This window comes from Camelus bactrianus, chromosome 6 (assembly GCF_048773025.1).
Source record: "Camelus bactrianus isolate YW-2024 breed Bactrian camel chromosome 6, ASM4877302v1, whole genome shotgun sequence".
Taxonomy (NCBI): domain Eukaryota; kingdom Metazoa; phylum Chordata; class Mammalia; order Artiodactyla; family Camelidae; genus Camelus; species Camelus bactrianus.
In genome coordinates, this window is record NC_133544.1 from 7,971,359 (window position 1) to 7,985,496 (window position 14,138).

General features: G+C 38.8%; 1 protein-coding gene across 3 annotated transcripts in view; it reads left to right on the forward strand.

Moving 5' to 3' along the window:
- Positions 1-74: 74 nt before the first annotated feature.
- The window catches only part of ATG2B (autophagy related 2B), a 63,770-nt gene continuing 49,706 nt past the window's right edge, over positions 75-14,138 (forward strand). For all 3 annotated transcript variants that reach the window (XR_012507400.1, XR_012507401.1, XM_010968757.3), the window contains exons 1-6: positions 75-718; positions 7,155-7,317; positions 10,349-10,501; positions 10,983-11,085; positions 12,341-12,503; positions 13,253-13,432. Coding sequence is in view for 1 of the 3 variants with exons in the window: in XM_010968757.3 (XP_010967059.2) it covers positions 557-718; positions 7,155-7,317; positions 10,349-10,501; positions 10,983-11,085; positions 12,341-12,503; positions 13,253-13,432 (924 nt within the window). In the remaining 2 variants the exon portion in view is untranslated. The remainder of the gene's footprint in view (positions 719-7,154; positions 7,318-10,348; positions 10,502-10,982; positions 11,086-12,340; positions 12,504-13,252; positions 13,433-14,138) is intronic.

The following is a 14,138-nucleotide window of genomic DNA, read 5'->3' on the forward strand; positions in this document are numbered from 1 at the left end:
TTCGAAGCCGGAACTGCTTCTTCCGGGCCCTTTTCCCCGCCTCCGGGACCCCAGTGTGGCGTCACTTCCGCCTGCGCCCGGTCGCGGGCTGGGAGTACAGGTCTCGCGAACGCGCGGGAGCGTCCCAGAGTCGGGAGCGCGCCCCGCGGATGACAACAAATTCGTCGTGCGACTGCGGTGGCAGTGTCCGCTTCAGTCCCGGCCTCAGGCTCTGCTGCCTCCCGGCGCGGTCTCTTCCACCCTCTCTCTGTGTCGGCTAGGACCCCCTCGGAAGCCCCGGGCTTGGGGCGACAGGGACTCCGCGCCTTGTACTCGCTAGGCCTAGCGCGACCGGCGCGGCGCGGCGCGGCGCGGCGCAGGTGATGGGGTCGCCGTGAGGGATGGCGGGCGCCGACCGAGCATGAAGGGGCCTCTCCGGGCTTAGGCCCTACCGCGGCCTGGGCTCGTCCGCCGGGACCCGAGGCGCCGCTGCCGCCGCCGCGGCCTGGAGCTCGAGCTTGGGCGCCCAGGCCGGAGCCGCTCGCAGCCCCCGCCGGCGCAGCTGCCAGCCCTCATCATGCCTTGGCCGTTTTCAGAGTCCATCAAGAAGAGGGCCTGTCGGTACCTCCTGCAGAGGTACCTCGGTCACTTTCTGCAAGAGAAGCTGAGCCTGGAGCAGCTCAGCCTGGACCTGTACCAGGGCACCGGGTCCCTCGCCCAGGTACCCCTGGACAAATGGGTAAGAGCTGCCAGCGGCCAGCGGGGCGGGACTCACTCCCTTCTTTAGAGCGATTTGAACGAATGTTACCCCAGGTGACGTGGATTCAGTCCTTCTCTGGGAATTGTTTGGATCCAAGTGTGGCAGGGCTCAGAGAAATGTGTTGAAGTGTTGTTTAATCTGTTTCCAGCAAGTTTGCGCTCCCAAACCCACGTGTTCCAGAAACTTAACTGAGGTGATGGAATCTACACTGTGGGAATCAGCTGAGTCAGTGATTTGGGGGTCTGTGAAGCTGGCTGAAAGGGGTCGATGGAAGAAGATGATCAGTGTTGCCCCCTTGAGGATAGGAGGGGTCACCGGGTTCTCTGTAAACAAACCGTATTTCATGGGATGACACTCCGGAAAGATTAAGAATGAGGAGGAACTTTGGGGATGTCAGAATGCCTAGTTATTCCTTTATTTATTTTAGGTTGGTTACTTACACACTGCGGCCTCCGTACAGCGTTTGCAATCTGGAAGGTTAGGTGAAGGCCACGTCTGCCGGTTTGCCAGCTTTTGCTTGATACGTTTTTAGGGCCAGCCGGTGAATGCATGTGTGGCCCTAATTGTGCCTTTTGGTTATGCCTCTTTCCTTCATGTGACAAGTCGTAAAAAACAGGTGTTGCAATAAGCGCTGAAGCTGCAGTTTTCAAACGTTTAAAAACCTGTTTTCCACTTGTCATCCAGAGGTGGTGAATTGACTCATTTTAACAGGTGCTTGGTGTGCAGTTTAACTCAACCACATAGATCTGTACCTGCATTTCTGTGTTCAGTGCATAGTATTTTACTTCACGTGTATTCAGTCTTGAGTTTGACAAGAATGGAGTGGCTTTCCCACTTCCCCGAACTCCGTATACATAAGCATGTAATTTTATCAGCAAGCAGATGACTTAAACCAGGGAGAATACACAGAATATTGGAAGAGCCCTGGTTTGAGTAGCAGAAAGACCCAGTCCCACCCCATGGTCACCCATTTTGCCACAGTTAGTCAATTGACATTGGACATAGTAATTCACCTGAGTTCAGTAAACATTAATGGAGGGTTCACTCCATGCCAGGCACTATGTCAGGGTACTGCATTGCTATAATTCTTACCAGATTCTGATGGGTATTTTAAAATTCATTGGCCCGTAAGTTTATCCTTTCGGTAAAATTATGAATAGGCTGTCTTGAAGGAGGAGGGTTGGGCACTTATTAATTAACAAGTCTTTTTTTTGGTTCATATGACTTTGTATGCGTTATTCTTTAATGACTTTTCACATTAATCCTATAAGGTGGGTATTACTATTTCCATTTCACAGATGGCACTAAATAATTTGCCTCAAGTCACAAGGCTAGCAAGGGATATAGTGAGAATTCAAGCCCACCTAATTCTCTGAGCTTAATATTTCTTCATTAGTCACATGGCTTCAAGCCAAGGAAAGAGCAGTTAATGTAATTGAGCATTTGTTTATTTCAGGCACTGTCCTGGGCACTCTCATTTGTGTGCTTTTATTTAATCCTCATGGGAAATCCGAGGTGGTAATATTTGAATTATACAGTTTGACTTCAGGATCATTGGAAGAATAACTTAGGGGTGGACTTAATCTGAAGGTTATGTTTTGTTCTGCTCCTTGAAGATGAGGAATATGCCCAACCAAAATGATAATGTCGAATCATCCAGTAAACATTGACTGTTGCTGATTTTGTTATTAATTATAGTGTGCTGTGTTGATGACTAAGATAAATCTTGGTGTGACACTTAGATGTAACTATTTAAACTTCTGATTCCATATTCAGTTACTTTTGACACTTGCTTTTAGTGACTTTTATGACTGAAAAAAGATACCTCACAAAGATTCATAGATCCAAATGGAGGAATCACATCATTGGCGACATTCCTGATGTCTCAGCCATCAATTACGCAGAGGATTGTGTTGAAATCGCCTGTGACATTCCTGTCTTCCTTGATCTCAATCATTTATTCTTGCTAATTAATTGGAAGGTGTTGCATTTATATATATAAAGAATTAACTTTAAAACCCCTTTTTAAAAACACTGTTCAGTAGACTTTAGATTCATTGAGATAATTTTTCATGCTTTCAAACCTTTTGTAACCTGTGTAGATAATGATTTTTTAGAAAGTGTTTTTAATAGACATTGTCTCAGCAACAAAACCGTGTAACAGTGGGAACATTTCCAAGTATTTATCAGAATGTCCTCTCTATGGTATAAGTATTTGAAAAGCAGCTGCTTTTCTCACTGATTAATAAAGTGAGATATCTTTGAGAAGACAGATTGTGTGTTTTGTTTTTTGGAATATACAGATGCTACCAGTAGCCATCTGTCATCACATAAATGGTAGCTGTATTTAGAATTCTTCTCTTTGTGAAGAAGAAAATTGCTTATTATTTTTAAATTCAACTCCTAAATATTTGGCCATTAAAAAACCCCAGGAAATCAGAACATTGTTGTCATTTTCTGTCTCTTACAAAGATTCTACTGTTTAAAGGTCTGTTTTGCTTATGTAGACTATATGCTCCAGTAAGTGTTATTGTGCTGAAACACAGGCCAAGCAGGGGTACCAATCTTCACCCTTCCCATCATGGAACTACCAGCCTTCTCCTTCTCCTTGTATGGCCTGAGTGAGAGTGCCAGTGACCATGTGTGTATTAAGTATTAGTACAACTTTTAAATCTATTTTATCTCTTTTTGGATTCTGATACCTTGGTTTTAACAAAGAAAGATACATTCTTTTCCTAGTTAGTCTTATGGTATGTATTAAAAAGAAACATATAACTTAATTTTTTTTTTTAATGGAGGTACTGGGGATTGAACTCAGGACCTTGTGCATGCTAAGCATGCACTCTACCACTGAGCTATACCCTCCCCCCACTTAATGTTTGCTTTTATTCATCCTGCCAAGTACACCTTGAGTTCCCAGTAGTGCTCATCACTGTGCTGGGTAGGCACTGTGGAAGACAAAGAACCATAGTCAGCATTTATAAATTGTTTACTTGGTACCAGAAACCATGTTGGTAGCTTTACATGTTATTTCATTTATTCTTCCAATAACCTTATGAAATTGATACATCCCTATTTTATGGATGAGGAAATTGAGATTCAGAAGTTAAGAACTTGTCCAAAGCCACCCAGATAGTGAGTGACTGAACTTGGACCTAAACACGTAGTATGTTTTAAAGGACTATTCTTCAAACATGTTCAATTTTCTTTCAAAGATTTTTGAAAAATTACCGTATTTCTTGTACATTTAAAAATTGACTTAAAAATTTTTTTCATTACAAGTTTAGATAGTTGTAGAGGATAATTTTTGTTGTGTTGTAAATACTGATACAATAAAAATACAGTTTTTTAACCCAGTGGAATCGAAATGCCATTACATATTAAAAAAATGCTTGAACAAAGTCTTCATTAATATTTGGAAATTTAACATTGTGTCTTTTCCCATTGAACTCCTTTGTCCACCCTACTTCCTCTGCAGAATTTTCCTGTAATTTACATATTTTATGCTTATGTCTTTTATTGCTCATGCTGTCGTTTCTCTGCAATAAAAACATGTAACAAAATTGATATTAAAAATTTTGTTACCATTAAGCTTTCTTTTGCAGTAAGTGTATTTTCTGGTGTAACATCTTAATTCCCATAATTTCTTCACTATTTTTTCTTTTTTTTTTGAATTTTTTAGTGGTTTTCTTAGTGTTTGCTCTGGGCTTACCATATTGAGCTTATCAGTATCTCAATATAGTCATTAGGCTTTCAGTGTTAAATTTTTCCTCTGGATTGTGTGGTTATTACAGTTACTAGAGTGCAGTTGCTCAAAGACAATATAAATATATTATACATTTGAATAAGTAAACATAAAAACTTTTATTGGAAATATATTTATCAATGTTATGGATGTGTTTCCCCCCTTCCCTGATTTGTTCATGTATCAGTAGATAAATATACTTGCAATAATTTGATAAGATTCTTTATAAATTTCTTTCTACATTTTTAAAAGTTTTAAGCTTAAGAAACACTGATGCCATAAATAAGTAGATGAGAATTGTAGGGATTCTGCAGGAGTGGCATCGCTTAGTTCTTGGAATTTGATGGTCATGCCCAAAGCACGTGTAGGATGGGGAGACACGAGGCAGCTCACTGCCGGCCCTGCCTGGGGTTTTTACATCCTAGGCAGCGTATAAGGGAGGGCTCAGGGAGGGAAAAAGGTGTGCGTTTTTTGGCTAAGTGGGAGAAGGGAGCCTGTACGAGGGAGTATGGGAAAGGAGACCCAACATGATGCTGCTTCTTTAGGTACTCTTCTCAGGAAGATCAGTTTAAGGAAGGAATATATTTGGAGATTGAGGATCTGCATATGTATACCTTAAAACCATCCATGTCCATGTGCTCTTTAGGAAGTCTGTAGGATCACACAAATACCAGTGTGAGGAAAGCCAATTAAAGTAGTAACCTCCAGTGAAAAAATGTGAGCCAGTGTTCAACATGAGGCCTATAGACAAGGAATTGCGACACTCCCCTTACGCCACAGAGCATATAGGAAGTACCCCACATGCAGACTAGTGTTTGATGTATATTTGTTATTTCAACTCACTCTATATTGTCTGCCACAAAAACATATATTCTACTAACTATACTTACATTAATTCTCTCTTCCTTCTGTTGTAAACACTCCTCTGAAACTGCTCTCAGTGGGATCACCCATACCCTGAATGTTGCTGAATTCAATGGACATTTAAAAATCTTTGACTTTTTAAAAATTAAGCAAATATTTATTGTGTACTTCTTATGGGCACTATACTTGGAGTATAGGATTCAACAAACCCATTATTGTCTTCAAGGAGCCTATGATCTAGAAACAAAGACTTAGTAAATTGAACAAGTAATTGTTAAGTGTGATAAGCGTTGGGAAAGTAGAGGGTGACAGAAGACTCACTAACAGGAAGACCGACCCTGCCCTGAAAGTGAGCTTCCCGGAAGAAGTGGTGTTTTAAATGAGGGCCAACTAGGTCTGAGCCAGGTGCAGAAGGTGGGTGTGGGAGGCCATCCACCTGGAGAATGGATTGAGACTGCTGGAACCTGCTGTAATCCAGAGAGATGGTGGTGGGTTGCCCCAGAATTGACTTCTTGTTGGCTTTTGCTGCACTTGACCATGCCTCTCTTTATGTTGTCTTTCAGCAGTTTTCTGGGACAAGAGGCTCTCTTGATTTTCCTTCTACTTCTCTGTTTGCTTTTCATAGTTTACTTTGTAGGTTCCTCTTTCTTAACATGTTTCTTAAGTGTTGGTGTTTATCAGGATTCTCTCCTAGACTGCTTGTCATTTTACTCTACGTCAGTTCCCAAAGGCTCTCTCTCCTCCCCCTGCGGCTTCGTTTAGCCCTCTGAGTTTGTAATGCCTTTCAGTATTGCAAGCCCAGATGGCTTTCCTGAGCTCTGGACCAGACCATCCAGCTGCTTTCTATACATCTCCACCTCCATGTCTGCTCAGATGTGCTCTTTGGAACTGAACTCATCCTCCCCTTCCCCTGTCCTCAGTCAGTGGTCCCACTGTCTAAGCAGTGCTTCAGGCCAGCAGCCTGGGAGTCATTCTTCGTTCCCTCTTTTCTTTACTCTTCGTGATGCCAATTAAATCTGCTTCCTAATATATTTACAAAAATTCGTCTGTCTCTACCTTTCCTCATTGTCACTATCCTTGCTAAACCAATTTCTCTAATTTCTCTGCTTGAGTCTGCCTCTCTGCTTGAGTTTGCTTTCCAGCAGTACGTGCTCTACACAGCAGCAGGAGTGACCAACTAAAAGTTCTAATCTCATCGTGACAATCTTTGCTTAAAATCTTTCAATGCCTTCACTTTTCCCTTGAGATAAATTTCAGACTCTAACATTACCTACAAGGCTTTTTGGATCCCAGTCACCCTTATGTGTGTAGTCTTGTCTCTGGCTCATTACCCTGGGATGCCGCACTAAAGCCTAAAGCAGCTTCCCACACCCTTCCCCCAAAATACTCTTGTATCTCAAATACGTGTGCTTGCACTCTCTGACCTCTGCCTTCTTTGAGTTCTTCCACATGCTGCTGTCTGCCTGGACCAGTGTGCTTGGTAAGCTCCTCAGCCTTCTGGCCTCAGCTTTAAATAGCACTTCGTCAGGTGGCCTGCCTTGAATCTCCAGGTTAGGTTCTTTCACACACTCAAGTAGTGCAGTGTGTTTCGGTCATGCAACTCATCACACTTGAATTACATGTGTCTTTCATGGTAAGCTATTTTGTATGCTTAGGAAGGACCAGGAATCATCTTTATCTTGGTCTCTACTTTTTATATCCATAGTGCCTGACACACATATGAACATATTTAGCACTTTTGAATAAGTTAACAATTTTAAGTTCTTGTTGCTGTAATATCAAAATGCACTTGGTTTTTCTCTTTAGTGTCTCAATGAGATCCTGGAGTCAGCAGATGCGCCTTTAGAAGTCACTGAAGGATTCATACAGTCAATTTCTCTGTCAGTTCCATGGGGCTCCTTGCTACAGGATAACTGTGCACTGGAAGTGAAAGGGTTAGAAATGGTCTTCCGACCTAGACCTCGCCTAGGTAGGTGTGTTACGTTTTTCTGTTTGTTGGTTTCTATTTTAATTCTTTAGAGATTGGGAAAGTAACCTAATTGCATTAAATTCAGTATTTTAAATTTATTACGATGCATTGTGTTTGTAAGATTTTTAGTAGATAAACTGTTAGGATGTGGTCCTTGTAGAGTGTGTGTGATTGTTATCTTTAGAGTTATTTCTCTCTTTACTTACCCATAGGAATTTTAGTATACAGATGATTGGTTTAATTATTTGTTACCAATTATCTATAAAGTGACTTAGGTCTTAAAGATTCAAACATTGTGCCAGAAACAAGGAAGTACTCAAAGATTGATGGAGAAATATTAGAAGGATACAGGGTTGGGCTTGAAGGGGCTTCCGCTGGCCAAATCTGGAAAACTTGAGTATCAGAAAGGGTAATGACAATAATGGATTATAACACACTAAATAAAAAAAAAAACCTAAGTCCATATGGATACAAATATGTAAATATTATGTAAGGAGGGCAAGGAGAACATAAAGTTCTTTATTGCTATTACTTATAAACATAAATGGTAATATATCACTATGTTTTCAGCGACCATAGTAAAAGTCCAGGTGAGGATCATCAATGAATGCTGGTACCATTGGGTGAAGGCTTGTTGAGGAGCTTGGTATTTAGACAGTATCAGAATAACTCCCACTGTTTACATATTATTTGCAAAGAGAAAATTGTTCTTTCACAGTGGAGGAAATTGACAGTCAGCACCGTAACTGAGTGATCAAACTTAACCTCATCGGTAATGGGTCAGACTGACAACATGTGTGTCCTGATGTAGTGGACTGAGAAGAGTGCGATATCAGTTTTGTACTATTCCTGCTAAATGTGCTTAATCTGAATCAAATCATAAGAAAACAGCAGGCAAATCGAAAATAAGAGAAACTATAAACTAGCTGGTTAGTAGTGTTAAGAAAATGTCAGTGTCATGAAAGACAGTGAAGGAAGAGGAACTGTTCAGATTAAAGGAGACTGAAGCATGAATAATTAATTTTACTTCATAATTATGTTTTTTGTTCAGTTTAGTTTTGTTTTTTTCCCATGAAGGGTATCATTGGGGCAGCTGGGGAAGTCTGGGTATTGAATGAGTGTAAGATATTATTGTGTCAGTGCTAAGTTGCTTGGGTGTGTTAATGGAATTGAGCATTTGCGGGAGACTGGTCTTGTTCTTAGGAGTTACATGCTGAAGTAATTAGGAGTGAGTGTTGTGATGTCTGCTGTTTACCTTCAAATAGTTCAGTGAAAGTTGGAGTGTGTGTGGTAATCTTGATGAATCTGGGAGTAGGGTATGCAGGTGTTTGTTGTACTGTTCTTTCACCTCTATCTTAGGACTGAAGATTTTTGAAAGAAAACTTTGGGAGGGAAAAGCTTTAAAGTAGTAGTAAGTCATTGTTGACAAGTATATGTGTGTGGTAGTTTTAATTACACGTAAGATGTTTTCTGATTAACAAACACGTATAGAGTGCTTCATTTTGCCAGATACTGTTCTGAGTGATTTACAAGTATTATCTCACAATAACTATTTGAAATGGATACTTTTTATTATCTCCATTGCCGAACCGGAAGTTGAATCACAAATAGGTTTAATAACTTGTCCAAGGTCATAGCTAGTTTAGTGGAAAAGATGGGATCTGAATTTAGGCAGTCTGTTTCTGGAGCCCGTGTTCTTAACCACTGTGCTATGTTGTGTCCTGTGTTGTCTACTGCAGAGTGTGTGTGTCTGTGGGTTTTATAGGCCAGTAAAATCATGATAGTAAATCATCTTAAATTATGAACTTTAATTCTTTCAGTGACAAGTGATGTTTGTAAAGATAGTCTTGAAGAGTTACAATCCCAAGTGCTGCCTGAAACACCGAAGTAGAATTATAGTACCTGTATTTTGAAAATTGGTCATCTGTGCATGAGAATTCTTTATAATCTGGTATTTAATTAGCAAGAATATTTTATCTTTCAACCAAGCTGAGTAGATATAGTAATACTTTGCTACAGAAAGTAAAATATTTTCCCCTTACTTTAAAAATATTTCACTAGAAGGACTTTTAAATTTAATTTTGGAAGGCAGTAATTCTAGTAATCCTTGTCAGTTTGTTTTGAATAGCATAAGGAAGTGTGGTGGAATTCTCTCATAGGAGATCTGGAAAGGATTTTTCACTAGTCATGTATTCCTTCTCCAAGGATGCTCTTCTGTTGTATCTACATACACCTACTGTGCTTCTGAAGCCTGGGTCAGCTGCTGCCTCTGCCAGATTTCCAATGAGTTCCTTCAGGTGGAAGTACTAGCCTCTCTTAGCTGTCGTAATATTTTCTGGTGACACTCAGTAGTTGCCTGTTAATTCTTCGTGATAGTACTCTCTTTCTTCCACTATCTTGTAGTCTCTTTGAGGGCAGAATTAATAATGATTTTATTTTTCTATCCCCTTCAGCAAGGTCAGCTAACTATGGCCTGCAGGCCAAATCTGGTCTCTCACCTGCTTTTGTAAATAAGTTTTTATTGAAACATCTTTCTGTCTTCATTCATTCATTCATTCATCCATCCTCTCTGGCTGCTTTTGTACTAGAGTGAGAGTCAAGTAGTTGTGATGGAGACCATATGACCTACAAAGACTAAAATATTTACTATTTGACCTTTTACAGAAAGTTTGTTGACCCCTGTTCTACAGTATTTTGAACAGTACCATGTATATAAAATGCTTGAATGACTTTGTAAATTAATATTTGGCAGGTGTATATCATGTAATGAGAGCACATGTCTCTGGACTTTTTTCTGTGGTCTGCTTTACAAATCTGTCATTTTCCTTTTCAATTATTATTCTTATATTATTATAAGATGATGTTTGAATCTCAAGAGTAATTTCTAGAATATTGTATCCATGGGTAACACCATGATGCTTAATATCTCTTGGAGGATTAAGAATTTTATGTGTTTGAAATGTGTAATTTTAAGAAATGGGTTTGTTGTAACTGTGAGAAATTGTTTAGGATTAATCTATATTTTCTGCAGCAACTGGTTCTGAGCCTATGTATTGGTCAAGTTTCATGACCAGCAGTATGCAATTGGCAAAGGAATGTCTTAGCCAGAAACTAACAGATGAGCAAGGAGAAGGAACCCAGCCTTTTGAAGGACTTGAAAAGTTTGCTGAAACCATTGAAACAGGTTTGGCATTATTGAGTATTTTGAAAAATTTTAGATTTTATTTAGTAGTTTAGTACCTTTATTTAGTTAGCCTTGTATCAGGAAAATTTACTGGAGTGATTTTTTTTTAAAGAATTACTATTCTTACTTCAGAACTTTACAATTGAGTAAAATACAATATTTTAAGTATTGTATTCAGCTTAATTTCATGTTCTTTTTTACCCTAGCTTCTCCTCTGATTATTTTATTATGCTTGTATAATGCAGGGGTTAGAATTCAACAGTGTTAGTCATTGCCCCAAGTTGAGGTGTAACATAGGGTAAGTGCTCAGCAAGGCAAAATATTTATTACAAAACTCAAGATTTAGGTATTTTTTTAGGGAAAGAAATTCAACTTTTGTGAGTTCTTATCAAATTAATTTTGTATTTATCCCTTTCATTAGAAGTTTGTAGTTAGTATACATATGGTCTCATGTTGATGGCTACCTGTTTGTTTACTCTAGTACTAAGAAGAGTAAAAGTCACTTTTATAGACACTGTTTTGAGAATTGAACATGTGCCAGAAAATTCCAAAACTGGAACTGCACTTGAAATTCGAATAGAAAGGTAAGACTTATTCTATCTGAAAACAAATGACCCTATTCTTCCCTTTATAAGTAATAAAATCTGAATCATTAGATTTCAGGATGCTTTTGGAGATGAGAGGTGATTATATTAAATTAATATATTAAATTATTTCTGAGTAAAGTGCTATTCTTCAAGTTATGTTCCAATCCCATTATTGAAAACTGAAAGTTTCAGGGTATAATTATACATAATATGATGAATATTTGAATTCACAAAGCAAGTAATTATTTTAGTTAATATCAAATCAAAATAATGAATATTTGAGTGGTACTAAATTTAAGGCACTCCTGTTGGAGAGTTTGATTTTTCATATGACCAGTGTTCTATTTAGGTCTATGTCATTAATGTAGAAGGCTTTTTTTGCTTTGCTTTCTTCTATGTAAGTATTGCTTTAGGCTAAGACTGCTGTTTTATTTGAGGATTCTGTGAGGATATATTTAAGGTCAATTGTATAAATAGTGATTTACTTAAAAAAGATACAAACATATCACTTTTAGTTTTTTGTGTATGCCCACCTGAAGCGCCTATAGACAGCTCCAGAACAGGGACTGATTCGCATGCACACTGCTGAGTGTTGTTTTGAGCTGGTAACTCTTCACCTGACCTGCTAGCAGAGAGAAGCAGAATGAAGCATGGAAGACGCTTGATATGTGGATCTGTGGGGGCCTTTACTGCATTTTTTAAGTAGATATGTTCTGATTTCTCCTTCACAAAACATACCTATTAGTGAAACAGTTACTGTTAACAGAACCTTGAAATTAGGTTGCATTACCTTAAATGGTGTATTTAAAAACTGTCTAAAATCTAATGCATTTAGGACAACATTGTTTTATTTAAGTTGAAGATGAGTCATAAGAACTCATGGAGTAGTTACAGGATTCAAGAAATGTCACGTCAGACTTGTGACTTGGAACCAAATGCCATCTCACTGTTACTAAGAGATGTTTGTGAGGGAGCACAGGAATTGTTATCCTTGAAATGAACTTTAGGAAGTTATTTTTTCCCCCCAAATTTAGGAGCCTCAGAAAGTTACCTTCTTGGGGTTGATGTCTCTTCATGAAAATATTTACTGGAGTAAAGCATGGTAATGCTGACCCGCCTTGTAGGTGTATTCTGAGGAGAGCCGACACTTGAACAACTCTTTAAACTTAAACAGCTTTGTGCATTTCTTAAAATTGCAAGTAGGTTTTCCTAGGAGTTTTATGCAAATGCTCTTTTGGTTTTTAACTTCTAGAACAGTGTACTGCGACGAAGCTGCCGATGAGCCCTCAGGAATCAGCGTGCACCAGCCCACAGCGTTTGCGCACAAGCTGCTGCGGCTCTCTGGAGTGTCTCTCTTCTGGGATGAGTTTTCTGCATCAGCAAAATCTTCCCCAGTGTGTTCAGCTGCACCAGTGGTAAGGAAAAGAAGATGGAAAACGAAATCATGGACTTTTGAAAGGTTTACATGAGGGCTGCTAAATTTTCCTAGGATAGATAGTGTGTACTGATGGGTTTCTGCCTGATCTGGGAGTTAACACAGATATTCAGTAGTGTGGGTACATATTTCAGAGATTTAAAAATACATTTATAATTAATGTCATTTCTACCATTGCTGTGTATTAATTTAATAGAGAGACATTGGATACTATGTCTTGGAGGAAAATGGTATATTAACATCCAATGTCATTTTTACAGTAAAAACAGGAAATCAAGCAGTGTTCACGTTTACCTTATGTAATGAATGTATCGCTGAAAATTTATCTTACAAGTCATATCTTAAAGAAGCTATATAATTAAGGAACTCTGTTAATCCCTTCTAAGAGTAGAGAGTCCTTTTATAAAAAATTAGTCACTCCATGATTTATCTTTTACTTTATCTTACAAATCAGATTTTCTTAATTATAGAACATCTATTAAATTTTCTTATTATATAATTTGAACCATTACTGTGCTTTTTTTCCTTTTCCATAATTTGCCTTTATTATCAAGGAACGGTGCTGTGTTTCGTGCTAGCTGTAAGATGCTGGTTTATCCACTGACATGAAGTACAGTTTTCAATTCATCTACTTTATTCTTCTTAATTTGACAATTGTATTTTGCATTTCATTTTATTTATACTAAGGTATTTTAAAGAATTTCTTTCTTTCTTATTGTGTTATTGTAGGAAACTGAGCCAAAGCTGTCACCTAGCTGGAATCCCAAAATTGTTTATGAGCCACACCCACAACTAACTAGAAATTTGCCAGAGGTAGCACCCTCTGACCCAGTGCAGATTGGAGGGCTAATTGGTAGGTTGGAGTTGAGTCTTACATTGAAACAGAATGAAGTACTTCCTGGAGCTAAGGTAAGTGTTTGTTTTATTTTCCGTAGATTAGAAACAAAACAAAGCTACAAGCATCATTTAACCTGCGCAGTGACCCACTGATCGGTTGCTGTAGGTTGTCCTGTGCCTAGGGCCCCACTGTCGTGGAGTCAGCGTTTTCACCTCAGCTGGCGCCTCTGTTCTTAGATCACAGAGTTCATGTGAGGGGTGCCTTTGCCCATTTGCTACAGCTCAGGATTTGGAGCTGTTTACTACACTCACTTGTCCCCATGTTCAAAAATGTTCATTAGTTCATGTAACTAGGAATTGCTTAAAGAATCTCTGTCATCATAAAATTAACAACTTTAAAGAAAGAGATTTGAAAAGCAAGAAGCTGACTGAAGGAGATGTTTAGTTACGTGTGTGTAAAAATATTCACTGATATGTTTGAACAGAATGACTGCTTTTATAGTTGTATAATATTTATGTAAAGAGATTGACTTTTTCATGATCTCTCATAGCCTTTGGAAGATACTGTAAGGACAGCTGTACTTGTTTCTTAGGGAACAATATTGAACAGTGAAGAATCGGGAGACTTGGATTTATTTAGTCAGTTAATAATGTGTCTGTCAAGTATTATTTTCAGACTCTGGAAACTAATTTTCTATATTTGTGTAAAATGTAGTTTAAGAGACATCAGGATATTTATTTTTTATCCCCTGACTTAACTAGCTCTAGAAGTTTGAGG